Raw genomic sequence first — 27,537 nt, 5'->3', positions numbered from 1 at the left:
TGCATTCCATTCAGCTGCTCAGCAGGAGCAATTCATACCAATTTAGCACCACCTGCCAAAGTTAAAGGTGCTTCATGCTAAACAGCTGGGAACTTAATCCGTAGTCGCAAATCGGCCATTTTTATATGGTGGCAATAACAATCCACGGTTCCTTAAGTGCCTAAGAACCTTGGCACTGCACGAAGCAAAGTGAAAGTTAACAGACCCAGTGCTTGCAGGCATTCCAGAAGGCCACAGGGAAGGAATAGAAAAGTTAGAAGGGGAAAGTTAAGTGGGAAAAGCCCTGGAAGAGAAATACGACAAGTTGTTTAATTTAAAAAATACACACAGAGAGAGTCTGTATCACATGTTGGGTTGAGCATTCCACCCAAGGAAAATGGATAGAGATGGGAAGCAGTGGTTGGGTCCATGAGGTGAAAAATCAAACAAATCCTGAAGCACGGAGAGACTGAGTCAGAACATGAAGCCCAGAAAGGAAGATCATGTTGATCAGTGGAGAATAATTGGGGGAGCATTTAAGGAAGAAAGCTTTTAAGAACATCACAAACAGGGGCCCTTGAGAGCCAACATTAAAGCTGTGGAGAAGAGGAAGGTGATTCCTCTCAGGAGGTCACATAAGGAAGGGAATCGCCAAGGGGCAAAGTGATGCCTTCACATTGTCCTTGAGGATGCGGGATATGAAATCACTCAAAGAATGCAGAAAAAGGCTTTTCCAATAAGGCTCTCTCTCTCTCTCTCTCTCTCTCTCTCCCTTCCTTCCTTCCTTCCTTCCTTCCTTCCTACCAATGGCAGAGATGTGAATGGTGCCTTGGGTTCCAAGATGGAAAAAATGGTGGGGTAAAAATATATAAAAGTACGAGCAGCGTCAAAGTAGGTCAAAGGGCATAGAGTGAGCAGCTGCAGTCCACAGTAAGGTTTTCTTCTCCACCTACACTGGAGCTTCAGAGACACTTCCACTTAGTGAAGTATTTGGTCGCAGTCCATTGTGCTGAACGTCTGTGTCTTGTGTCGGCTGGGTCATCAGTTGGAAGCGCTGGCCAAAGGATAGGCGAAGATTACCAAAACAAAGAAGATACGAACAACCTTAGCAAGAACAAGGGACAGAAATGGACACATCTTCCCTTGTGTTGCACATCCTGCACTACACTAATTCTACTACGGTGCTCTTGGGCCATGTAACAAACTCCACACCTTGTTATAGTCAGAGGCAAATTTAGGGCAGAGCGAATGGTTTGCTGGCACAGGGTGCAGGGGCCAAGCAGATGCCTTCCTGCCTCCTTCCCAAAGCCTAGTTAGCGCTTGCCCAGCTTTGGGAAGGAGGAAGGAGGGTTCTAGGATCCTACCAGAGCCTCACGCCTCCTTCCCAAAACCTGGTCCTCGCTTACCTGACTTTGGGCTGGAGGGGGCGTAAAATGTTGACCTTGCACGGGGTGCCATGTTACCAAGGTTATAGTATAGTCTCCTGAGATAGAGTAGGAAACATGGTACTCTTCAGATGTTTTGTCCATGCTGACTGGAGATGATTATAACCCACAGCATATGGGGGGTTACCAATTTGCCTACCCCATGCTCTATCTGGTTAATCGATGGTGGTCAATATCAAAACTCAACTTTAGTGCATATTAGAAAGTTGAAAAATAACGCAACATAGACACTCCAATATCAATAAAGGTGCAAATTTTGGAAGTGCCCATTGGCCTGAGGCCCTACTCTAACCAACTTAGGTTGAAGCCAGTGACAGAACATAGAGGTTGAACCTTTGATCTGACGCAGAAGCAAGTCACATAGGTAATCGGGATGCAGCATAGAAGATGAGGCAGAGGCACAAGGCGAGGATACAGAGCACGTGTAGCCAAAGTGGTGCCCTCCAAATGCTGCACCCATAATCCCTGACTATAGCCCATGCTGGCTAGGGATGATGGGAGTTGTAGTCCAGCAACATATGGAGGGCATCGTGTTGGCTACCCCAGTCTAAGTCCACACGCAGCAGGGGGAGTAGAGTTATGGGCACACACCCATTGAGTGTTCCTGCGTGTGGGCTCACAGGATGTCCACATTTCAGGTGCAACATTTGTGAAAGGCCTACATGTGCAAAGGTAATAACATGTAGTCCAACTTGTGCAGCCATTTAGCCACATAAAATATGGGAAACAACTGCACGGCATGGAACACTGGACTGCATGTGCCTCAACCCTAAGTAAGTGTGATAGCCTTCTCTGTATTAATTGAAGCTTAATCCAAATGTGATCCTGTTTAGGAAAGGGACCGAACTGAGAACAGGAGTTCTGCCTCCTTTGTATGGGGTAGCGCTCTCCTGAAAAACCCAGTTTTGTTCCTTGGTGCTCATGTAGCTAGGAGTGCTTTTGCCCACCTTAGAGTACCAGCTGCACTCATTTTGAGAAAGATCAGACTTGCCCATGGTGAAGCATTCCTTAGTTACATCCAGACCAGATTACTGCAATGTATTTTACATGGGGGCTGCCTTTAAAGATTCTCTGGAAACTTCTGCTGGTTCAGAATATGGCACCAGGGGTTTGACAGGGTAGGTTGTCCTTGGGGAGGGGTACATAACACCTTTGTTCCATCAGCCTCTGGTTTGTTTCTGGAGCACAACTCAAGATGCTGATTATCACCTTTCTAGCTATGGAGGTCTTGGACCTAGGATATCTAAAGGATTGTCTTCATCCATCCATCCATCCATTTCTAACAGCATTCATCAGGCTGATCTCAAGGCAGAGTATAGTAACATCAATTCCAACCAAAACAATCCAGATAAAATAGTAAGTCCTTAAACACACAGCGTTCCTGCTATAAACTATGGTCTGCAGGGATGTCCTAACTGGATGGGTCATGACCTTCTTGCTTGCCATGCCTGGATTTGAAACTCCAAAACTCAGAAGGTCTGCTGGACCCTTTTCCACCACCTAAATAAGGCAGGTTTGTTTTTTTATTCCAAGCAGGCATTTGACATGCCAGACCAGTGGAATTTTGGTGCAATGACCAGTTAAATTGTTTTTGTGTGCCTGCCTTTGCTTTTAATGGTTTCCTGTGCTGCTTTCCCTTTGATGGATGACTCGTAGTTGTTTTGAACACTGTCTGCACTGGAAGAGGAGGGTGTATATCCCTCCACATTAATGAATTAAATCTCATGCATGGAAGCCCGGCCATCCTCTAGGTGAAAGTTTGCCCAGTTGATGGGGCAGGCAGCTGTGATCTCTTTCTCACACCACGGATTGGAAGAACTTGCCCCCGCTGTCTCAGCACTGTTATGCAGAGATGTTATTGAACAAGGCAGGGATGTGCTGCCTTCAGGAGAGAGGGAGAAGCCCTCGGTTTCCAAATCAGAAGGCAGCTGAAATACCTTTTCCTGGATGAGGTCTAGAAAGCATTTAGCCTAGCGTTTCTACCATTGGTGTGTGTGTGTGTGTGTGTGTGTACCTCTTTACATTTATGCTCAGTAGGACTGAAATGGCCTATAATCTTTCCTGTCTGTCAGAACCACTTTATTCTGCACCAACATCTAATTTCCCTCCAAGCCTCAGCTCCGTTACAAACTAATCTAGGATCATTGCAGACAAGAGGCCACAGCATCACACGCAAACCTCCCTGCTGCCACCTGCTGTTTGCTGCCACGATGGAGAATCCAGCGGAGAACGGAGAGAGGAAAGTGGGCATTGATTGTAGGCTGCCTTTCTATAAAAATAGCAACCCGCTGTGCTGTGTAGGAGGGTCAGAGTGCACAGGAGGAAAGAAGGATCCCACACTTCACATTCTAAGTGTTTTACTTGAGCAAAATGCATAGATACGAACCTTTAAAAAATCCTTTTTCAACTGGCCTTTTAAGAGGGGTGTGGGTGTGGGTGTGGGTGGGTGTAACTTTGAGATATTTCACTGGAAGAGACTCATTTAATGAATGAATGATGCAGGAAGAGGACATCAAATAAAGATTTGGAATAATTCCATACAATACCTTTTCCATCACTAGGAATAGCCTATTCTTTTGCCCCCACTGCATTTCCACCGCATTTCATCTCATGCGCATTCCTGGATATGATGCATAATATTCATTTTTGGCCTTTAAGTTGCTTGCAGGCCTGGCCCTACCATTAGGCAGAGTGAGGCAGCTGACTCAGGTGGCAGGTGCTGGGGGGCAGCAGCAATGCTAAGATATTGGAGGTGTGCGCTGCATGGCCTGCCCTGTGTCCCCCTAAGGTAGTTTGCTGCCCTCAGCTGCAATGGAAGAGGCATTCATGTTAAGAGTGCTAAGAATTGTGCCAGAATTGGAGAGGGAGGGCATCCTACCCTTTGCTTCAGGCAGCAAAATGTTGTGGGCCACCCCTGATTGCTTGTGCCTCTGCAGTCATATTGTTTAAAATTTGCCCATGATGTACTTTGTACTTGTCAACTATTATTTTATTTTTGGCTTCTGCCGATCCTTTGCCCTTCAACAGAAATTGTATTCTAAGCACAGCCATGAAAACCTCCCTCAATTTACTCCTCATCTGCTTTTTATCACCAATTAATTGAGGGTGCTAATTTGGGCTTAACTTTGGATTTCATGGTTTTAACCTTGTTGCAAAATATAGTTTCTGCATTGCATACAATAAGCCAAGGAATTTTTCCTCTTGTTTTCCTCCTAGGAATCAGTTCATTTGTTATCTGGATCCCGACTTTGAACGCAGCATGAGATCAATAATGCGTCCCATAGTTGTGCAGATGTTCTTCTAACTAAAGACTCCAGTGAGCTTGCTTGGCCTGTATTTGGAAGTATGCAGTGCTCAAGAATTCCTGGCTTATCCTGTCCCTCTCACACACACAACCCAACCCTGTTCCCTTCAAAGAACACTTACTGAGCTGTGGCAGAAGTGGGATTGGCACTCTGGCCACAGGAAGAGGAAAATTTCTCTTTCCTTTCATCTTGCAGCCAAAGAAAAATACTGATTGTCCTTTGGAAATGTAGTTTTCCCAAGGACTAGAGCAGGCATAGGCAAACTCGGCCCTCCAGATGTTTTGGGACTACAACTCCCATCATCCCTAGTTAACAGGACCAGGGGTCAGGGATGATGGGAGTTGTAGTCCCAAAACAACTGGAGGGCTGAGTTTGCCTATGCCTGGACTAGAGGATCCTCCAGATGTCCTTTGTATTGTACATTCATTGTGATTTGTGCTGATGATGCTACATATCTGGGAGGGGGTGTAACATGGGATACCCGCTTTCGACACTGTTTGCACAAGCAGATATTGGGGGGGGGGCTGTAAAACTGTTTCATTCACAGCCACTGCATATCCTGTAACCTTCAGCTGAAATCCAGTAATTTTGACCCCACTTTTGCATCACCGTAGCACCTCTGCATAGCAATCCTGTGGTAGCATTGGGGAAACATCGCAGAACAAACTCAAGCAGAATAAACCCACCATTAATGCACTATTATTGTATCAAGAACATGTTGCAGAAGACACCAGTCAAAGCACACCAAGCTGGAGGGGCCCTAACACCACATCTAATGTTGGCTTGGAAAATAAGCCAACCTATTTCTATTAACTTGGAAAAGTAGATGGACTCTCCACCGCAAACCAACCCGACAAACTTGGGTCTCCAGCTTTTTTTGGACTACAACTCCCACCACCCCTAGCTAGCAAGAGCAGTGGCAAGGGATGATGGGAATTGTAGTCCAAAAGCAGCTGGAGACCCAAGTTTGGGAAACACTGAGTTAGAGTGAGGAGTGACTCACCTCTACTACCGCTTGCAGCAAGATAGAAAGCAGCAACACCTCTCCCTGAACTTGCAGCAGGGATAGGGGGGAAATTTGTTTGGTTTGCATTTTAACTAATTTGCACCTCCTGAGCCTATAATGGAAACACAGCTAGCCTTCAAAATGTGCTGTCCTCACCTATTTGTGATGCAGCCCTTCAGCCAAAAAGTGTGCACAGAAATGCACGAACTAGTGGAAAATACCATACCAAAATTACATCATATTAGGGGAAAGCCATTTGCAAAAATTGGACAAAATTGCATACAAAAATGTACATATTGAGAGAAATGCACACAAAAAATGCAGATTTAAAAACAAACAAACCCCAACTGGGACAAACTGAATTTAAGGTCAGAAAAATGAAAAACGCAGGAGCTTCTCCCGTCCCTACCTTGTGAAATTGACTTTGATAGGGAAGGATTGTTTATGATCAGGCTCAGCTCTATATTTCATCCTGAACACAACTGTGGAGGGTCATGCAATATATGAGCACATATCCTCCAACTTTTCTCGCATTAAAATAGGGACATTCTATTCTACATCAGTGTCTGCCCCCCACCCCCGAGCCCCCTATATACTTGGACTGCTGATAGAATATGGGGAAAGACTGAGATGCCCCAACAGCTGTTACCAAGAGGAGTATGTAACAATACCGTACCAGCAACTGTCTTGGTTATATGCAGGAACCTTAGATGATACATGGTAAAACCGCAAGGCATCAGAGGAGGCACCCATGCCAGATGTTTACAAGGTGGCACGTTGGCACCAGCAACGTAGTCTCCATGGTCAGCAGCTATAAGCACGCTTTTGCACCAGCGTAAGCTGGGACCCCTTAGGCCCCTCCTGCCGCCACCATCACCATACTGAGATGCACTGAGTGGTACCAGAGCTGAGGAGTACAGCAGCAGCAGTTGGTCCTCCTCCTCCTCCTCCTCCTCCTCCTCCCCCCCTCGCTGCAGGTCCCACTGTGCTTCCATGAAGGGCCAGGCTGCCTCCTCCTGCTCCTCCCCCTGCCCCACTCTTCCTCGCTCCCTTTCCCTGCTTGCAGAATTTGAGCAGCTGTGATGGCTTAAGGGTTTTCATGATGGTCCCAGCATTTTCAGGGCAGTTGGAGACTATGCGAACATGGATCCAGAAGCAGTTGCTTGTCTGAAAACTGTAAGAGCAAGGAGCTGCTTTTTCGCTTTGTTTCTCCCGAGCCTAAAAAAAAGCTATTTTAAAGTACCAATAACCTTGAAGCTAACTAGTTTCCCTCTTTGTGAAAGCATGAAATTTTGACTTGAGGTGCTAGTTTGAAAAATAATGCTATATCTGTTCTCCAGGGGATTTGTATTCAAGCCTATCTTTGTTAGGATCAAGCAGATTTATTTCATTATCCAGGCAGTCTGCTGGAAAGGCCACAAGCCTGATTAACCCCAACCCTTTGCCTATCTTTCTTCTAGACATACTTATTTATTGTCCTCACATAAGATCAGCCTGACCTCACCAACTAGCCTCAGCCCTGCAGTAATAGTGTTTTTGCTCTGATATGGACCAAATTATGCAAAATGAATAGGGAGAACTGTACAAAGAGAGAAGAGCAATTCCTATCAAAGCCTCTTTCAACCGCACAGAGAGATCTTTTCCCTATTTCTTCTAACGTCTGGGCACAATAAATGGAGGTATTGCATTGCTGTAACTATTCAGCTCCACAGGACAGGTGCAAAGAGTCCAAGGAAGCTTTCTCTTTGGAGGGCAGCAGCTGCCTTTCGGTTGAATGGATCTCCGATTAGATTTACAGCTAGGAAGGATTTTTCTCACAGTTGACTGCTTTCCTCCACTTTCCCCTGTACTCTTCAGCTTGGCTCATACCTCGTTTCTGTTCCCTAGTTGGGATTCCCCAGAGCTACTTCCAGGGCTGATTTTAGGGAGATTTTGTGAGGGAAAACAATATGCCCTCAGCCTCTTCTCTTGGAAACCACTGTCCACTTGCTTGCCCTTGCCCTCTGTGCCCAATCGACACAATCTACATGCAGGTGCAATCTCAGATTGCTTGGGAAGGACCCAGGAGAGGAGAGGACATAGACAGCAGCTGTGGGAAGACCTTCAGTCTTCACAAATAGCCTCATAGGGGCAAGACCAACTGAAAAAGAGTTGCTGTCCTCATCAGGCCTCCTGTGCAGTCCTTGTTTTTTTCTAATGAAGAGTTAACATAATCTACTTTGTGTGATTTACTGCTGGCTCGCTCCTAACACCCTGACTGCTTTCCTAACCAAACTGTACTTGTGTGAAATTTTGGTTTCAGTTTGGAGACACTGTCAGACAATGGCTACCTTGCATCTGCTTTACTATCGCTAATCTCTTTATGAGTCTTTTCCCTTTGCAGTTTTGGAGGTGTTGGGGGGGGGGGGAGGGCAAAACTCAGGAGCTGAATATCCAGTTTGCCTGCTGAATGTCCCTAGTTCAATTTCTGGCAACCTGATCAAAATAGCCCTTGCTGCAGGGATGAAGGAGAAATATGATTCAGTTCGTCAAATTAACCAGAAGTAACATAACCCCTGCAATGACAAACCTAGACAGCATCTTAAAACGCAGAGACATCACCTTGCCGACAAAGGTCCGTATAGTTAAAGCTATGGTTTTCCCAGTAGTAATGTATGGAAGTGAGAGCTGGACCATAAAGAAGACTGGTCGCCAAAGAATTGATGCTTTTGAATTATGGTGCTGGAGGAGATACTTGAGAGTCCCATGGACTGTAAAAAGATCAAACTTATCCATCCTTAAAGAAATCAGCCCTGAGTGCTCACTGGAAGGACAGATCCTGAAGTTGAGGCTCCAGTACTTTGGCCACCTCATGAGAAGAGAAGACTATTGCTATTGTATATCATTGGTATAAGAGAGTTTTTCTAGAACTGATATGCTGCTTTCGCTCTGAGTCTTGCATTGCTTTGTTTGTTGGTTCTTGGTTGAGTTGCAACACAGGGGTTCATTTTGCTTCTTCAGATACAGCCCAACATAGAGGTTATCTTAGTGTAGGCAACATAAGCTGTCCCATCCAAATAGGGGTACTGAAGCTGATGGAATGCACTCTGTGTTGTAGAGGCCACTTGGGCCTTAAGCCAGTGTTTTTCAACCACTGTTCCGCGGCACACTAGTGTGCCGCGAGATGTTGCCTGGTGTGCCGTGGGAAAAATTGAAAAATTACTTTATATATAGTCAATATAGGCACAGAGTTAAATTTTTAAATATTTTTAAACATTTTCTAATGGTGGTGTGCCTCGTGATTTTTTTCATGAAACAAGTGTGCCTTTGCCCAAAAAAGGTTGAAAAACACTGCCTTAAGCAACAGTAATGGATTGAGAACTACCCACAAGCCATGTACCTGCCCCTTCAGGGGGAGTGCAACCCCATCTAGAAGAGATTGACCCCGTCTATGCAATCAAAGAAACCATTTACTAACAGTGCCTCAGTCTTATCTGGGTCGAGCTTCAGCTTATTGGCTCTCCTCTAGTCCTTTGCTGAGAGAAGACATTGATCTAGCACATCCACTGCCTCACCTGCAGATGTGAAGAAGAAGTAGAGTTGTGTGTCAACAGCATATTGCTGACAGCATACTCCAAAACTCCAGATGACTCTGCTCAGCAGTTTCATGTGGATGCTTTAACCAAATATATGTATACCAGGCCATACTGAGTTAATTCATTGGCCCATCTGCCTCCATTCCTGTAGCTAGCTGGTTGTGGTTTTCCAAGGTCTCAAACAGACATCTTTCCTGGTCCTGCCACTTTTAAACACAGATGCAAGGATTTTTAAAGGAAAAGAAAAATATGGTTCCAAAAATCTGAGATCCTCTGGATTGCGAATTCTGTCTTTGATGTGTGCACAATACAAACATGGAAGTACAAAATATATGGCCTGAGCATCATTTCCCCTATCCACAAATGAATTTTCATTAAGTTCTGGGCCATTCAGAGTATATGAGCCAAGCCTGATGAAGGTTAAGAAATGATGTCTATCAGCCTGCAACAGAGTGCAATCAGTAGCCTAAAGGTCAGATATTCATAACACATACAATCCCCTGAGCCACTTAATCCTCCAAGAAGGAAGGGCTTTCTATTGGATAACGGAAGGTCTTTGCCAAAATCAGAAAGAAGCTTAAAGAATAGCTTTGAGGATATGAAGAGGGATGATAGATGATGAGGATAAAATGTGTCTGAGAAGGTCTGAGTCTAAAGAGCCATGAGTCTAAATCAGCACATGTTTATCTGAACTTTCTAGGCTGCAAAAGCTAGTGTAAGATAATGGCTGAAAGTTGTTGTTTTAACAACAAGTCTTAAGCTCAGTTCTCACTCTCACTGTGAACTCACACAATAGCCTTATTATTTCGTACCAACCACGCTATCTGCAATACGTGTACAATAATATTGATCTACCTTAAAGGGTTGTAAATATTTCACAGACTTTATTATCACTGTACTCACACAATCAATGGGAAGCTGAGAAAGAACAGTAGAAAGCTGAGAAAAGCTGAGGAAGAACAGTAGAAACCTAAAGTCAATTTGTTCCAATATGAATCTGCTGCACAACTGAACTTGTTGAAGTAGAGTTCAGTTGCTGTTGTCTGCAAAGGTCAAGTGTCTAGCTACCAGCGAGAGGGCCTTTTCTGGGGTTGCATTCCAACTATAGAATTCCCTCCCCAAAGAGATCTGCCTGGCACTTTAATTATTATCCTTTAGGCTGGGAATGAGGACCTATGGCCCTCTAGATGACATTGGACTTTCATGAGCCCCAGGTAGCATGGGCAGAAGTCAGGAACGATAGGAGTCAGATTCCAAAAACATCTTGATGGCCACAGGTCCCCCATTCTTGCTCTAGATGCCAGGCAAAGTCTGTCCTGGGAGTTAAGGGCTGCTGCTTTCATTGTTATTTATTATACTGTGCTTCCAGATTTGATGTCCTTGTTTCCCTGGTTTGCTCTGTGGTTTGGGCTTAGTGTTTCTGCTGGATTTCTTAATTGCTGCTTTTAAGAATAAATAAATGCTTTTATCCTGCTTTTTGCTTTTATTTTGCAATGGTTGTTTTATTTTTATGAGAATGTGTTTATGCTATTTTGCTCAACCTCCTTGAAAGGCATGTGTTTGACAGAAAGGGAGCACATAAAGCCCATAAATAGACAGATAGCATTTCCATACTGTCCAACAACAAATACATCATGCTGAGTTTGCTGGTGGCATGTCTCTGCACCTGAGTCACTGCTGTGGTGAAATGGCTGGTTTGCTTGCTTTGCTCCACTCAACACCAGGGAAAGTGGTGATATAATTTGCTCTTACCTGTTGGATCGTTCCCTTTGCAGTGAAGAAGAAGTACAGCATATATCCTGGGATCAAGATCATAGATGACAAAGCCATGGTCCAGCCAATCCCTTGGCCCCAAGCAGGATAAACATATTTCCCTAGACTCAGGGGAGTCATTTCAAACACACTGAAGAAGAAAACGCCCTGAACAAAGAGAAGAAGAAAATGTTGCAGCTCAGCAACAGCACGGAAAGCAACAGATTTGTTTGAGGATGTTGACCTTTCTTCTAGATGAGACTATGCCAACCTGCTGCCCTCCTGATGTTTTGAACTACAACTGTCATCAGAGGTAGTCCAAAATGTCTAAAGGGCACCAACATAGCAAAAACTGGTCTAGACTCTCCATAGATGACTTCTCTGCTGCCCTTAGCCCAGGGAGCTACTCTTAACATGCCCCAGGGGTGGCTGTGTAATAGCACCCATCCAATCTCCTTTCAGTGTAACTTGTGCAGTTCATTAAACAAGTTCACAGAGGATAGGAATATTAGTAGTCACATTTCAGATGTAGACAAAGGACCAAGTAGCTCTATCTAAAGGTTAAGGCCCCCATTCCTATACCCCATAGTTCCTAGCCAGTTCACTCCTGCAGCTGTTGTTGTTTTAAAAGGAAACACACACGAAGGACTAATGACATGGGTGCTTACCATCTTGTCTAGTTTGGCCCTTAAAAAAGAGACCACAGGCCAGGAAATGAGGTTCTTAGGTTTGGCCATCTTACCAGGCAAACGAGTGGAGTGAAGAAGGCCCAGCAGATCTTCCACCATCCACAGGGCTTATAACCAATCATCTCTTCAATGTTACCATAAAATCTATTCACACCTGAAATCAGAAATATCTGTTAAGCGGATGGCAGGAGAGGTGTACTTTGGATTCAGATGAATCCCTTAAGCGATTGTTGCCACTTTTGGTGGTACAAAAATTGTGTGAGCAGACAGGCAGTCAGGCGAACAAGTTGGCCCAGCACAAAGTGCCATGGAAACCCAATCCTGACCCTGATGGAGTTTACAAAGAGGGGCCAACTTGCAATTACTTACCATAACACCAAGAGATGGAGATGGTCTCGAAGAAGACAAGGAAGAGCAGGCACATGCCACTGGCTGAGTAATAATCAAACAGCTTGAAAACATAGATGCCACCCTGTGGGGACATAATACGAGACCTTAATGCACTTAGAGAGCAAGCAAAGCAAATGAAATTATTAGAATTTCATTTGAAGGGAGGTTTTTGCCTGGAGCTTCGCAATACTGTCTCATGTGCAGGTTTGACGGTTAAGAACAACATTGCAGGACAGAAGTTGTGCATGTTTTTCTTTCATTTCTTTAAAAATGGAAATACTAGGCTGGTATTGCAAAACAGAGCAATCAGGGCTGGGACCTCACCATGTGAGAAGGGTGCCCCCAACATTGACTCCCTTGCCATGATCCTGATGAAAACCCATCCCCAAGCTTCCAAGCTGCTTCTTCTTCTTCTTCTTCTTCTTCTTCTTCTTCTTCTTCTTCTTCTTCTTCTTCTTCTTCTTCTTCTTCTTCTTAAAATTTGTATACTGCCCTACACCCGCAGGAGCATGCTATGGGGAAGAAAGGGGGGAATCCCTCACTCCTTCTGTGGCATGGTCTTGATCCTTGATCTGGGCTCTCCCTAGACATGCCATTTTGTCTGAAAAAATGAAACGCATGAAATGCAACCACACATTTCTGGTATCTTCCAGTTTTACTCCAGTCATCATGGATTTCCACAAAGACCTCTGGGATGGTAGTCTGATCAAGGTAGTGAGATTATAAGGCTGCCCACTAGCCTGAAAAAGGGCCCATGTCTACTCTTTTACAGACATCAGCTGTGCACTGGTTTTTTCCAGCATTTTCTACACGATTACGGTATTTACTGGGATGATGAGCTAGATACCCACTCTTTTTGCAGGGTCTTTGACTCAACCCCTCAACCCTCCTTTCCAATTGCAGCTTTATATGTTGCTGTAACTGCAGTTGTCCCAATCAATCCCTTATTACCTTTGCCTTTCTCTTCCTGTCTCTGTTTTCTCTATTGTACTGCACTGAGAGGCTGCATGTCCTAACTCCCAGGAGTAACTTTGAAGCAAGTGGGAGACCAACCTGACCCTACCATTTACCAGCAGGGAGCTTCATCTCCCTCTCCCTGCCAAAAAGAGCACTGTGCTCTGACTGCCTGGTGCTGTGGGACCCTATGTAGAAGCAATGATTACAGCACACTGTGTCCCCATCCAAGAGTCAAAGAACAGAAGCCACCAGATGCTATTCAAGCAAGAGCTCCAGAACAGAAGGATCACCCTGACTTGAACTGGATAACAGTTGCCTACTTAGAGCTCCCTGCTTTGTTTGGGCCTTGAATAACAGATCTGCCACCAAAAAGAGACTTAGAATATTGGATCCACACCTGAATAAGCACTGAAACTAAGAGATCATCAGCATCTAATAGTAAAAGGGTATGCACCGTTTTTATTACCTGGGTGATGTTGGAGAATCCAATGAGGTAAGAGATTAAACACACCACTGCAATAAAGATTTTCTTCCTTGCTCTCAGCACATGTGGAAACTCATCCATCAGGGCTGTGATGAAGCCTTCCACCGTGCAAAACTGCAGGAATAAATTAATAGGAATACATCAGAAACCACCTTGTTGAATCTGTATCTCCTTAGCTTTTCACATCAGCCTTTGAATCCACACAGTAGCTTGGTTCAGACGTAACATCAAACCGTGGTTTGATGCTATTAGAAAGAGCGTTCAAAGGGCCACAAATTTGTATGCTCCCCTTCCTTTCTCCTTCCATTACATGTTCATGGCAATTCTCTTCCGGTTTAAGGCAAACCATTGTTACACACCCAAGGCAGAGAGGGAGGGGGTTATTGTTTGGTGGAGTTGTTTTATTCTTGTTTTTATTGCCTGTTTTGTGTTTCTATCTTGTATTTTTATGTTTTGAATCACCGTGAGATCTACAAATGAAGGGTGGTATACAAATTTAATTTAAAAAATAGCAAACTATAATTCGAATGAGGAGAATTTAGGAAACCTGCATTTTATTTTGATTTACTTATATGGAGATTTCTACCCTACACTTCTAGCATCTTTGCACCACTCAGGACAAGCCTATGAGAATTTTAAAATCACGTTGTCTTAAAATATATAAAAAATATTATAAATACAATAATTTTTAAATACAGAACATTAAAAATACAGTGCTGATATCCAATGTTAGTCGTGCACAGAGCAGACCTATTGAACTCAATGGGCTTAAGTAACTTCATTGATTTCACTGGGTCTGCTCTAACTTGGGGTTCACCCACACTGTCATATGATTTCAAGTCACAGGTCCAAGAAGCTTTAGTTTTGTCCCACCGCTTTCTCTGGGAAAATCCACTTTTACTGCTGAATTGGAACAAAATGTCTGTGAGATAAATTAGCCTCGTATAGCCAACATGCTTAAGTCTAATTGAAGCATGAAGGGGTTAAGACCACAGAGTAAGCTGTCCTGCCAGGCTTAGCTAGGCCACTTCCCCTCACTGTGGGAGGAAGGGTTACCAAATACTTTGTTCTCTCAGGTTCCACCATTACCAGTAAGGAAATCTAAGATGGATGCTCCAAGCTTTGACTGTATGGCTTAAGCAAGTCGTTTTTGTGTTTCTATACAAATAATTTAGAAATTTTTACCATTTTGGAACCTAAGTTATACTGCCTGTCTTTTCTTGCTGCTGTGTGGAAAAGCACATGAATCTGACATTTGAACAGTTTGTAAGTAAATCATTTTTAACCTACAAAATGTGGGGGGGGGGGGTTTCTGTGTTAAAAGAAGCAACTTAGACTAGGATATTTTAAAGGTCTAACCACCTATATTTCCATGCTTACTTTGTTGCATGTTTTGTAATTTTAAATCTCTGCTGGGGCTCTATCACCAAAGATTACTTGTCCCAAAACTGAACCTAGACACCCAGGGAATTCTCCTTTTATTTTACCTACATTTTCCCTTTTATCAAACAAACCAACATCAATTTGCAGAAAACGTTCCTTCTGATTCAGCAGTACATAGCAGATTTTCCCAGGGAATGCCATGGAACAAAACTAAAATCTCTCGGAATTTCAGTCATGGAACAAACAGAAGTCTGAATGAGCCCTTAGTTGGATATCAACCAATTAAGGCAAAGAACACAGGTAAAATATGACAGAATAAAAATGTATTTCCCAACTGGTGAAAGACAGCCAGAAGAGAGACCATCCATACTATACAGGGCACTGTATTGGGGCAGACACTGAGAAGGCCCTGTTGGTTGTTGCCACCAACTGTGCCTTCAACTTACATAGGATGCAGAGAAGGGCCTCTCCATTTAAACTGAGGATTTGCCCATATGGTTTGTCTGTGTTTTACCAACAACAGATGTGCAATCCATAGAGAAGATGGCCTTAATTTGCCCCCACCCGTTGTTTGATTGGCAAGCTGTTTGTCAGAGGAACACCCCCCCCCAAAAAAAATTCTTAACCTGAAAGGCTTCAGGGGTAAGCCTTTGTCATGACATATGTAATACTAATGGGCCTGGTTGAGTGGGGGCAACTCCAGACAGCTCTCAGATGTCACTCTTCAAAAGGACTCTTGAACGCCACAACCCTGTGGGCCACTTCTGTGTGCAAACTGATTAAGAAGCAACACGAAAAGTCATTAATTTTAGAAGTGTTTGAGAGCTTAGCGAGAGCTGTCACTTTAAAAGAATCCAAGAGGCACCTTGGGGAAACAAGCAGCACTCGATAAAATCATGTAAAATTAAATGCTTTAAGAAAAATGGTATTTAGTGGAATAAAAAATATATATAATGAATTAAAGTGGCTGTTCAGTTAGCATTTGCGTCATTTTTAAAAGGTCTCTAAATTATGAACTGGGTCTAATTCAGCTACCACTGCAGCTCCTAGGAGTATTAAATTATAAATAGCCAACACAATATAAAAGAAATGGAGTTTGCGGGAAAGCAACGTGACACACACACACACACACACACACTCCTCTTAAAATTTGAAAGCCAATCAATTTGTCATGGATTCCATAATAGCTGCTACTATACACACTGCAAAAGCCTACCCCATTTAATCATTCAAACTGTGCCTATAAAATTAGAATGTGGAGGAGAAGAGTTGCAAGTTAGCCAAAACAGGTAATTTTCTATGCTCAAGGACTCCCCCACCCCTCACAACACAACATTTGACAAAAGGAGTTTATCCCCCTGCCTCATCTGCAGTGTGAATTGTACAGCCCAGGAGAAGTTGCATCACATGGTTCCGCTGCATGTGCAGATAGGTTCTGAGATGCAGCTACATTAATATATTTTATATTTCTAGTTGGTGTCTAGGGTTGATTGATTCACAGTTTATACAGGGCGAATAATCTCACCACAAAGCTATGTGAAGCAGTAGCTTGAGGTGGTAGATTCCAAAGGAAGCACCAATTTCATGCCTCCAGCCCTCATCTCTAGAGAACTCAATCTTAGCCTGTCATTGAAAAAAATGAGTTCCTGTCCAGAGCAGAATGGAGAGTTATCATGCACTTTCATTTCAGGTACATAAGCAACTATGAAGGCCTCACTGATTTTGCATGGCTTATTTATTTTATTTGTCATCAAAGCACTGGAGCTCAAATTTCAGGCAAGCAAATTTAGGGGAAAGATCCTAAATATAAGGGTTCAGCAATGGGATGAGATGGCATGTGAATTAGCAGCAGAAGTACAGAGGTGAGCTGTTGTCGATCAAAGATTCATGATAAGGGAGGCAGGTCCTTGGGATCATAAGCTTGTGGATTCTGACAGGAAGCCCATGTGGGCCAAAGGAGCTTGACCCATGCGAAGGGGACAGGATTTTTTTCATATTTTATTCTTCCATTTTCTCATTCTACATAAATTTAAACAGAAAAACAATCTTTACATTGTGTTTTCTTCAACTTCCTTCCCCTCCTTTCTGCGATTACTTATTTTACATCTTTTTTTTTTTACTATTGCATACCCAGTTTATAACTAATTATTGACTTCCCATTGTATTTTCTTTTAATGATCTCTTACTACACCAGTTTATGTCGACCCTGCTAAAGTGTGTTCTCCATCCTAGAGAGCATGTGTTGCGGTTGGGGCCTAGCAAGACACCCTGCTGGAGTTGTGGGGCGGGACTTAATTAGCTAGCCAAGGATGCTGATAGGGGCTTTTGGGGTTGTTGGGGAGAATTGTATGTTGCAAATTTTGATAGACAGTGCAGGGGTATATATTCTGGGTGCTTGCAGCACCGGATCTGCCCCCCGTCCCCCCCTCGTTTTGTAGGTGTGCGCTTTGACCTTGCTATGCCTGTCATGGGGTCGTCTGCTTTGTGGCAGGGGCCTGGTAGGAATTTTCCCATTTGGCTGATTGGCTGTGGCCATTGGGTTTTGCCTACTGCGTAGCAATTAGTCACAACTTGTAAGGTTGGCGGTTAGGCATTGGTTATTCAATTGGTTGGTGGAGGGGAAGTGGTTGGCCGTGCCTGCCCCTCCAATGCTGCTGCTGCGCGGGGAATTCCGTTAAAGGAATCCAGGGGCTCTCCATGCTTGTCCGTCCCTTGGTCATGGGTTAGGGCCACGCAAGAGCCCCTGGGAACACTAGGGGAGAGGGAGGGTCCTGGCCACCCCGACCCCAATCCTCTCCTCAATGTGTTTTTCCCTTTGCTGTCTTCCACCAAGCGGATGGAAGTCAGCCTGTCCCCTAGATGGGACTTATAGTCAAACCAATGCCTAAGCAACCACTCACATGTTGTAATTTAATAAAAAAGTTGTGGCCAAAATTATGCCAATAACCTTAAACAAAATTCCTGTGTGCGGTGTGAATTATTTGGGGGTGGGCTTGAGGACCTCTACACACAAGAAGGGGATTATTACAGAGAAGGGAAGGGTATTCATACAGCCTGTTGCTACAGAACTTCCCCCTGTAAAAACAGCGGTGATAGTCACCAACTTAGATGGCATACGACAAGTCCATGGAATATAAGGCTATCCTAACTCCAGGATCAGAGGCACCATGCCTCTATTCAGATAGTTGCAGGAGGGTGCTATTACATTCATGACCTGCTTGTGGGCTTCTCAGAGGCACCCAGATGGCCACCGGCAGAACAGGATGCTGAACCAGAGAGGCCTTTAATCTGATCCAACAGAGCTCTTCTTACTGCACAGCCAAACATGATGTTATTTTTTAATGGGTTATTTTTAAAATAATCCTTACCTGGCTGTCAAGGCCAAGCATCATTAGCATTGAAAAGAAGAGGATCGACCAGAGAGGAGACATGGGCAGCTGCGTGACGACCTGGGGGTAGGCAAGGAAAGCCAATCCTGGACCTGTAGCCACCAAGGACACAATGAATGGTTATAGTTTTATTTTGTGATACGATTCAAACACAAGTCACAGCAGGGCGAGCATGTTATTGCATCTCTTAAGCGGTTACTGAGTTATAGTAAGTTGTACTTTCCACAAGCATTTTCCCTTCTGTCAAAAGGTTCAGTGGTGTGAGATGGAATTGTCGCTTGGAGCAGGGACACTGGCAACAACATCTGGAAGTAATAGATCAGATACTTGGGTTTAATCTTAATTTGGACTCTCTTTAAGATTTGGGCTGATGGGATTCAATCTTTGATAAACATTTCATGTTGTAAACTCTTTGATGCCAATGTTATATTAACCAGGTGTCAAGAAAGCTGACAATACCAATTATGAATCAATGGCTAAGTAGGGTTCTTGTCAAAGTAGATACGCTCTCTGACAGTATATGAAGAAAAGATGGCCCTTATTGCATCCGTCTCAGTGGCAGCCAAATGGAGGAGACCTTTTTGTAATAACATCTTTGTAATTTGCTATGGGATCATCTGGTGAAGGGCAAACTGTAAGTACAAATGATAAATAAATACAAATGCAGCTGCATTTCACTGAAGATGATGAAAACATTTGCAGGGATGTGAATCTTGGAGCTCCGCCAAGATCGTGCCTGATTAACAGATATAAATAGTATACAATGAAGTACCTCTGAACGTGTATTATGGCACAAAATGGTCCATGATGGCAAATGGAGCACTGCTTCACCAACCTCAGTCTGCCCTCAACTGACTAGCTGGCTCCATCTGCCACTGTCCTCAGTGCCTTCCATCCCATTAATCCCAATGGGAACCAACAGCCACCACTGATGCCTCATGTGCCTTTTCTTCAGCAAAGAACAACTGCAACCTTTCCCCCCACAAAATAGTCCGTTTTTTTAAATAAAAATGCCTGAAGCTTAGTTTGTTTCCACAGTGCTGCCAAACTTATGCTCACATTCCCTACTGAAGAGATTGTACCTGAGGATGCCAATTCAGCTATTGACTTCTTGGTGATGTGGGCCATGAAGCCGACAATGGAGAAAATAACAAATCCTGCAAATATGCTTGTTGTAGAATTTATGCCACAAACAATTATGGAGTCTCTGGAGGGGGAGAAGAGAGAGAGAAAATGTATATATGCATGTATGTCTGTATTTTCTGCATTGCTTTTCAGCCTTAGGGTGACTTCCAGATTAAAACACAAAAATGCAATAAAAATAATGAGACGAAACCAAGCACAATATAAGTCAAATCGTTAAAACAGCAGCCTGAGGGCATGAGGGAAATGGGCCAGTTTACACTGCCACTTCAGCAGGCTAAAATAGATTAAAGGCATGATGGAATAGAAAAGTCTGAGGTGCTCCTAAACATAAAAGAGAGGGAGCCAACCACTTTCAGGAGGAAGTTCTACAATCTAGGTACCTCTAGTAAGATTATCCACTCTCATGTCTTCACCAAATGGTGCAATTGTAGATAACGTTAGCATGCAGGTAGCCATGCACAGGAGGTGGTGGTCTGTTAGATCCCAAACTATGTAGGTCAAAAGCAGAAACTTGAATTTGGCCCAGTAGCAAATCAGAATGCAGTGCAGGTTGAGAGAGGACTGGTGAAGAAGGACCTATAAAGCCCAATAAAAAGTCTGAGGCCAACCAATCAGAGAGCTCAGCTCAAACTGCTCTGTTCCATTACAATCTCTGAAGTAGACGAGGAGCTAGAAGTAGACTAATTATGTTTCCTGTAGCACAATAAGGCACCAAAGGTGCAGACAGAGAGGAGATCTCAGCCACTGAACATTAACTTTGGAGTGTCTTTCAATACATCAAGGCATTTTTTCTAATGAAAAAAATATGTTGCCTTTTACTGGTCTGGGACAGAGAATGGTTTTCATTGTTCTAAAGGGCATTCTGATTCTAGAAATGCTATTTATTTATTATAGTTCCAGTAATTTTTATCCCACTTTTATGAGTTTACAAGCCATGTGACTCTCAGATATAAAAATCTAAAATAATCACTAATCAATAAATTCATAAACTGAACAATTAATACAGCAATACACTCATATTTAAAACTTGCTGGAATAATGATTATGATATTAATTAATTAATTAATAATAGCCACTACTGCAAAGACGCTGTCATGGGACTCACTATTTGAATACCCTGAAAATTATCTGCCCCAGTACTTTGGAACATGATGAAATATAGAACAAAGGGATGAATGAATAAATGAGTTCAAAAGCAGAAATTATAACAAAAGAGCATTGCACAAAGAAGACAGAGTGAGATGGCAGAACAAATGAGAGCAGAGAGGAAGGCCCAGTTTGGTGTTTATGCAGTAGCTTGATTGCCACCACAAATTGTTTCTTCATGGGTGGACTGCCTGGAATTCAGCTTGAGGTTTCTAAGCAAGGCCTGGATTTCTAGTTGATGGGTTAAGAAGAGAAAATTGGGTTTAAGAGGTTTTCCGTGTGAATGTTTGAAGCCTCTTCAGCCTCTCCTGGGAAACATATTGCCTATGAATAAGCAGAGGGCAGTCCAAACCCATATCTGAAGGAACATCTGATGCTCAGTGGCCCCAAGAAAGGTTCCTCATAATGGAAAGATTGTGTCAGGGAAAAACTTAAGTGTTTGGGAGTGACTGGCACAGAGAAGACAGTACCAGATAGAAATTGTTATACAACTTTTGCTAATGAACCAAGAACAGTGATAGTGATGGATTTTAAAACACTTACTGATGTGGGAATGTTCTCATATAGCAGTCTGCTGCCCATGTTGGGCAGATTATGTGCCACTGAACGATCATCAGTCAGGAAATACAGTCGGGCGGGGGGGGGGGAACCTTAGTTCAAATCTCACCTCAACCATGAGATGGCTAGGTGGCCTTGACTAAACTACTTTCTTTTACCCTCACCCTGCCTCATCTGCAATATGGGATTAAAAACAACAGCTGGGATTGCAATGAATTAATTCGTGTGAAGTGCTTTCCACACTTGCAAATGTGATATTAAACGCTTTTGAAAAAGCATTATTGGAATTATTATTGAACATAAATGTGTACACGACAAACCTGTAAACGTTGTTGTGAAATGTGTTATAGCTTCCCAAGGCAATCAGAGACCCCAACCCCAGACCATAGGAAAAAAAGATCTGTGTGGCTGCATCCATCCAGACCTACAAAAGGAAGAAGATGGTTTAAAATCCTATAAGGGGAACATCGTCTAGGGATTAGATGTACCATTGTCTAGAACCTTGGAGAGTCCCTGCTGGTCTGTGTAGATAGTACCATGGTAGGGAACATCTAATGAAGCTGTATGTTGAGAAACAGACAAAACAAATTACTCATTCACAAAGCATGGAGTTAAACTATGCAACTGGCTCCCATGGGATGGCCGCCAACTTGGAGTACTGGGACAGTTTCATGGAGGAGAAGGTTATCAACAGCTACTAGCCTCGATGGCTATATTCCGCCTCCACAGTTGAAGGCAAAATGCTTCTAAATACCAGTTCCTGGAAACTGCAGAAAGCGACAGTGCTCTTGTGCTTTGTTCCTGCTTGTGGGTTTCCCATAGGCATCTGGTTGGTCACTGTGAAAACAGGACGCGGAATCCAGCAGGCTCCTCTCATGTTCTTAGTCAGAGCAATGGTTTAACTCTTTGATGGGAGATTCCCATAGTGTTACGTACCTGATACTTTTAATAGGAGATGCCAGCAGGGATTGGCCCTTAGACCTTCTTTATGAAAAGCACATGTTCTACCACTGCCCTGTATTCCTTCCCACATAAGAAGACCTCTGTGGGACTACGTTTTGTTTCCGACAGGAGCTAAACAGAAGCCTCTGGTGAGCTCTTGTCAGGGGAGCCTCCAGAGGCAGCAGAGAGCCGGCTGGGGTGGAGGAAGGCACCTGGGATGCTGAGAGTACCCAACACCACCCAAGGAGCCCAGAGACTTCCTGTGGGAGTGATAGGCAGGGAGAGAGTTCCATGGTGGAAGGGCAGTCAGACGCTGCAGGGTCCCGACAGCAATTCAGCAGTTCAGGGACGAAGGGGGGAAACGGTAGTTCCATCGCCCCAGTTACGTAGGGGGCTCAAACGGAAAGAGGAAAGGAGGAGACATGGGGTCCCCAGGATTTTTTGTTGGAGGCACAATCGGAAAGCGCCTCTTCTGGAATTTGAGAGTGACTGAGGCAGTCATGGATATTTGGAGCTCTGTCTTGTACATATCTATATAATAAAACTGATGTAAATATACAGATCCTGAGTCATCGCCTCTTACTCGTGAGGAGCACCACAAACCCTTACAGCTCTCAAGCAGGGGGTGAAGGCAACCACCACCCCTTGTTAATGGATTGTCTGTTTTGTGATGTTGGGGTGGAGCAGCTGGCCTGTAGCAACATCTTCAGCATTCTCCACATGACAGGTATCAAGCAAGAAATGGTCCTGCGTCATGATGCACCTGGGCATTTATAAGACGTTCTTTGGGAAGCATTGATCTGAATGATTCAATTCCTATTTCCATTTTAGATTCTAGGAACTTGCCGGGAGAACAGGCTGTTTATTGTCTGCAGTAGTAATTAGTTCCCCTGTCGCACGGATCAGATGAAGATACAAACCTCGGACTTGGAGAGTTTGCTGAAATCGGGTGTGATGTAAAAGAGGATTCCCTCCTTGGCTCCTGGCAAGGTGACTCCACGAAAGAACAGGATAAAGAGCATGAAGTAAGGGTATGTGGCGGAGAAGTAGACAACCTTCAGGCAGGAAGAACAGAGAGAAAGGTTTTGGAAGCTGTTGTTAAATGTTAAAACTGAATCTAGTTTACCCGCACCGCACTCCAAAATAGTATCTCAAAATTAGGATGGGGGAAGAAATATGCAGAAGTCAGATTCTAAAGCAGATTCAGTTGTTAGTAATTATGGGGTGCAATCTGCCTGCTAACATACAGTGGCAGTCGAATATTTGACAGTATTCAAAAATTTTGAATGTTGTATTTTGCGTTCAAATCTCATCACCAAAACCTTAATTACAATTTTCCAGGTTTCAAAATGGTTGTGAAACTTCATTTCACATCCATTTACAACATGCCAAGCAGTCATTAAATCAAGCCACAGATCTCATGCTAAGAACTCAGAACTAGAACCCAACAATCCCTTGACAGCCACACGTGCCCCATTTCTAACTTAGCAATTTTAAACAGTTAAATTTAGTCTTAAAACTACTCAGCTTGTTCAGTTTAGGGGAGTTGGGAAATGTTCCAACAAGAAACCCGTGCTCACGTTTGCTATTGTATTGTGTATTTAACTTGATTCTATCCAGTTTTTAAGGCAACTTTATCACAGTATAAATGCAATAATGACAATTAAAAAATGCAAACTGCTTAGAGATTTTTTATTATATTAGGCAATGCATATATATATGATGGAAAAGTAACCATTGTTGAAGCTGGGGCGGTGGCTAGGGAGAGTTAAGGTCAAAACTGGATTCCACTGATACCTATTTAAGGTAGAAACGTTCATTATAGGCAATCAGACAAAATAAAAAAATTAAAAAACCCTGGAGGACATTTCAGTTTCAAGATAAAGAAATGAATGCAGCAATCAGAGGTAGTATTGGACAACACAATGAGCATGAAGTACCTTTCCAGTCCACTCAACACCTTTCCATATGGAGAAATAGACCAGAACCCAGGCCAATGCCAGAGTGCCAGCCAAAGGCCAGCGGATATTACCCGGTTCTCCCAGGCCTCCGGAGATCTGGTGCATATTTCTCCTGCAACAAAGGTCGGGGGGGGGGAGAGAAAATCAGAACAACTGAGATCCAGAGAGACTGAATGACTAGATTATCCAGAGAGTCATTTGCAATGGTGACTGATGTCCATTGAGGATGGTGGGTAGGGTAGCTAATGGTAAATGAAGCTGGCTGTGGGTAGAGTCAGGGGCAACAGCAGACGGAGCTAACCCAAGACAAACTGGCATGCTTTCTTTTTAAGGGAAGGGGGGAAACAACTCCTTGGCTCTAGTTTCACATGTACCCAACTGTCAGATGGGATGCCAAGAGGTATGAAGGGGAGAAAACAAACACTTGGACACTGTCTGGGCAAAAGTGACAGCGGCCTTTAGGATTCATTTAGAGGTCCAATGAAAGACATTTTTTTCTGGTCCAGAAGAGAGCAATGTGAGCACAGCAAGGCAACCTTTCGATCCCAAACAATGCTGGATGCTGCTGCTTAACCTAGTTCCATTTCAATCCAGTTTCAAGTCTGGTTTGGAGACGTCAGTCTAGGGATCCACTGGAAGGGGTGCTTTTGCCCTTCACTCAGCCAGTCAAGTAAAAGAAAAATTGAAGATGGAACTCCGTGCTATACAGGCAGTGCAATGGAGCAGGTGCCCATGATGACTCTGCCCTGAGCTTGTCCATTGTGGAGGTATGTTGGCAGTAAGCTTACTGGTCCCCATCAACCCAAATGGAGGGAGGGGTAAAGCTATGAGATCCTTCCCACCTGCACTTGCTGGCCAGAGATGAGGAACAAGACCATGCCTTGCTCCAGGTGGGGGTTCCATCCTGCTCAGGCAGAGGTTAGCTCATGACAACACCAAACCTTCTCCAAAGCAGAGGTTGAGGAGGGGAAGGAGAACACCAACCAAATATTAAGAAGAACAACAAGAATTTCTATATTCAGCATTTCGATGCCCTCCTCCTTTTTCACAACACAAATACTGTGTTTAAATATGAGTGATGTAAGGCAGGTGCTGCAACCTTCCTACACTTTGACTTCACCCCTGAAGGCAGACTCTCCCATTGTCTCCCGAGACACACAGATGCCAACAACAACAACATCATAAGGGTACTTCTACAGAAGGTAAATGAGAAAGCCCCACCACCCTTTTCATCCCTCCCTCCCTCCTTCTCACCCCAGCCCCTGCACTGACGAGATGACCCCAATGATGGCAAAACCTGACTTAGGCTGGGGACGTACTCCCAGAACTCGGTCACAGCGCTGGTCAGGTTGGTGGTGTCATTGAGGGAGTAGTTGGAGAAGCATTGGTCTGTGTTCCAGGCATTTCCACAGCTCTGCCATGGCAGGTCCTGAGTGGGGAAAGGTTAGCAGAGAGGGTGAAGGTCAGCTTCATCTGTTGAAGCCTGTGATGCAGCTGTCAGGTGCACAGGAGGCTTGACGTTGTCAAAGGGTGGGCAACCCAATTTCCTGCCACTTGTGCCAGCAAAATGGTTCAGGAGAAGGCAGCAGGAGGACAAACAGAGGTGCAAGAGATTCTTTTGTGTTATAAGCTGTTGTACCATTGTAAAACTGTCACTACCCATTCTGGGCTCAGGAGAGGGCAAAGTCCGGATATAAAGTTCTGTTTTGGAAATCCTCCAAAGCCCCTACGATGTAATCTGTACAAATGACTAGGCGGCATTTAAGTGACAAGAGCAGAAGTTGCAGGTGTTTGGTTTGCTCTGGGGACTATTGACATATGGCTCTGAAGTGGCTAAACAATACAAATATTTTGGCAAGATATTTCACCGGTGTTTGTGGAACACAGTCAAACAAAAGCCCTAAAGTGGACAGAAGCCCAAGATACACACACAGCCTCTTAGCAGCTGTGTGTCTAAATAAAGTGGAATCCCAGGGAGCAATAAGCACAGATGCTTTGTATGTCTATTGATTGCTTGGAGAGTCATCTTTCAAAGGAGCCTTTTATGTTGATCAGAATGGCTTCACTGCCATGAAGTGCACTGCGGAGAAAGAACTCAACAAACCCTGGTCATCACCCCCCGAAACACTTCAGAAATAAGGTGCTAGAAGTCAATATGGTTACTGTTTTGCTCTTTCCTGTTTTCTATATGTACCATATATTTAACTCAATGTGCACTACAACTAAGTCTTTTGTTCTTAACAGGTCTGTGATTGCATTATAACATTTGCTCTAGCAATTCCTTGTTCCCAACCAGAGAATGATAGCATGGCGAAGGGGGGGGGGTCATACTCCCAGTATTCCCATCCACTTCACTCCTACCTTCTTGTACTGAGCCAAGAAACCTCTCCATGACCAAGAACTCCACATTACCTGTCACCGCTTAAAATTAGCCACTGTTTCTTTAATACAAAAGGAACTGAGTCAGCATTAGTCAGCGGCCTACAATGAATCAACAAAGCCTGCATGACTCATGCAACCTTTACCCACATATACCTGTATATATAGAGTGGTCATTGATTGTGTGTGGTGTTGAGTTGGTTGGATGGTATAAAGTTGGCCGAGTTTGATATGTAGAAAGCTGTTGGTTGTAGTTGGAGAAGATTTTTTAAGAATAAAAGCAACATTCTGCAAAGTACTCTTTCTCAAGGACTCTTTGTGCCGACTAGGGTCTGAGGACCAGGTAAAGGGAGCAAAGGAGGTCAGAACCTTTTCCTTTTCAAACACTGATGTTACCGGGGTTGCAGATCAAGCCTCTCTGTCTGCCCCATTCCACACCACACCCATTCTCTCCAGGCAATGCCCTTCACTGCCCCAGCTTCCCACGCACCCCTTGAGTGTTTTTGCCCATCTGAAAAGCATCCTTCAACTCTGATAATGTCCCTTATAATGCCTGGGAGGAGGATAGAGAGGGATGTGTGACTGGAATAACTAGTGTACTGTGCAAAGGTGGAATTTGCATACATTGCTCCATCCATGTGCTTCACCGAAGAGAGGATGGCAGAAACTCACCACGGTGAAAGAGTTGAAGAGATAATACAGTGCCCAGGCAATAATGACAATGTAATAGATATTCAGCCAGAACGAGAGAACCACTGCAGCCAGCCCCACTCCTAAGAGACAAGAAATATAGTATATTGAGAAGCCGCCGTGTCAAAGCTGATATGGGTAGGGTGTAGGGGTGGACAAATCTGTCAATTCTGATTTATTTCAGTTTCTATTTTTCCTAGGCTTACGTTCAGTTCTTCTACATTTCTACATCATTGTGATTTTTTAAAAAAGGAAGTTTTCATGGAAATTTGTCAGTGAATCCCCCTAACACATCCATTTTTTTGACAAAGCAATTTCTCCTAATATAATGCATGTTGACGTTATTTTCACTAATGTATGC

General features: G+C 43.8%; 1 protein-coding gene across 1 annotated transcript in view; it reads right to left on the bottom strand.

Annotated features, from left to right (window-relative positions):
- Positions 1-862: 862 nt before the first annotated feature.
- Positions 863-27,537, bottom strand: part of LOC117053762 (sodium- and chloride-dependent GABA transporter 1-like) — a 31,146-nt gene continuing 4,471 nt past the window's right edge. Inside the window, exons 3-14 of the mRNA XM_033161874.1 lie at positions 27,159-27,259; positions 25,427-25,536; positions 24,087-24,219; positions 23,067-23,201; positions 21,525-21,628; positions 19,437-19,561; positions 18,334-18,446; positions 13,565-13,696; positions 12,121-12,223; positions 11,805-11,905; positions 11,063-11,230; positions 863-1,033 (exon numbers count right to left, since the gene is read on the bottom strand). Of these exons, the coding sequence (XP_033017765.1) occupies positions 929-1,033; positions 11,063-11,230; positions 11,805-11,905; positions 12,121-12,223; positions 13,565-13,696; positions 18,334-18,446; positions 19,437-19,561; positions 21,525-21,628; positions 23,067-23,201; positions 24,087-24,219; positions 25,427-25,536; positions 27,159-27,259 (1,430 nt within the window). The 3' untranslated portion in view covers positions 863-928. The remainder of the gene's footprint in view (positions 1,034-11,062; positions 11,231-11,804; positions 11,906-12,120; positions 12,224-13,564; positions 13,697-18,333; positions 18,447-19,436; positions 19,562-21,524; positions 21,629-23,066; positions 23,202-24,086; positions 24,220-25,426; positions 25,537-27,158; positions 27,260-27,537) is intronic.

The sequence above is a fragment of the Lacerta agilis genome, chromosome 10 (assembly GCF_009819535.1).
Source record: "Lacerta agilis isolate rLacAgi1 chromosome 10, rLacAgi1.pri, whole genome shotgun sequence".
NCBI lineage: Eukaryota > Metazoa > Chordata > Lepidosauria > Squamata > Lacertidae > Lacerta > Lacerta agilis.
The sequence above is the reverse complement of the archived record's forward strand: the minus strand, read 5'-3'. Positions and strand labels throughout refer to the sequence as shown.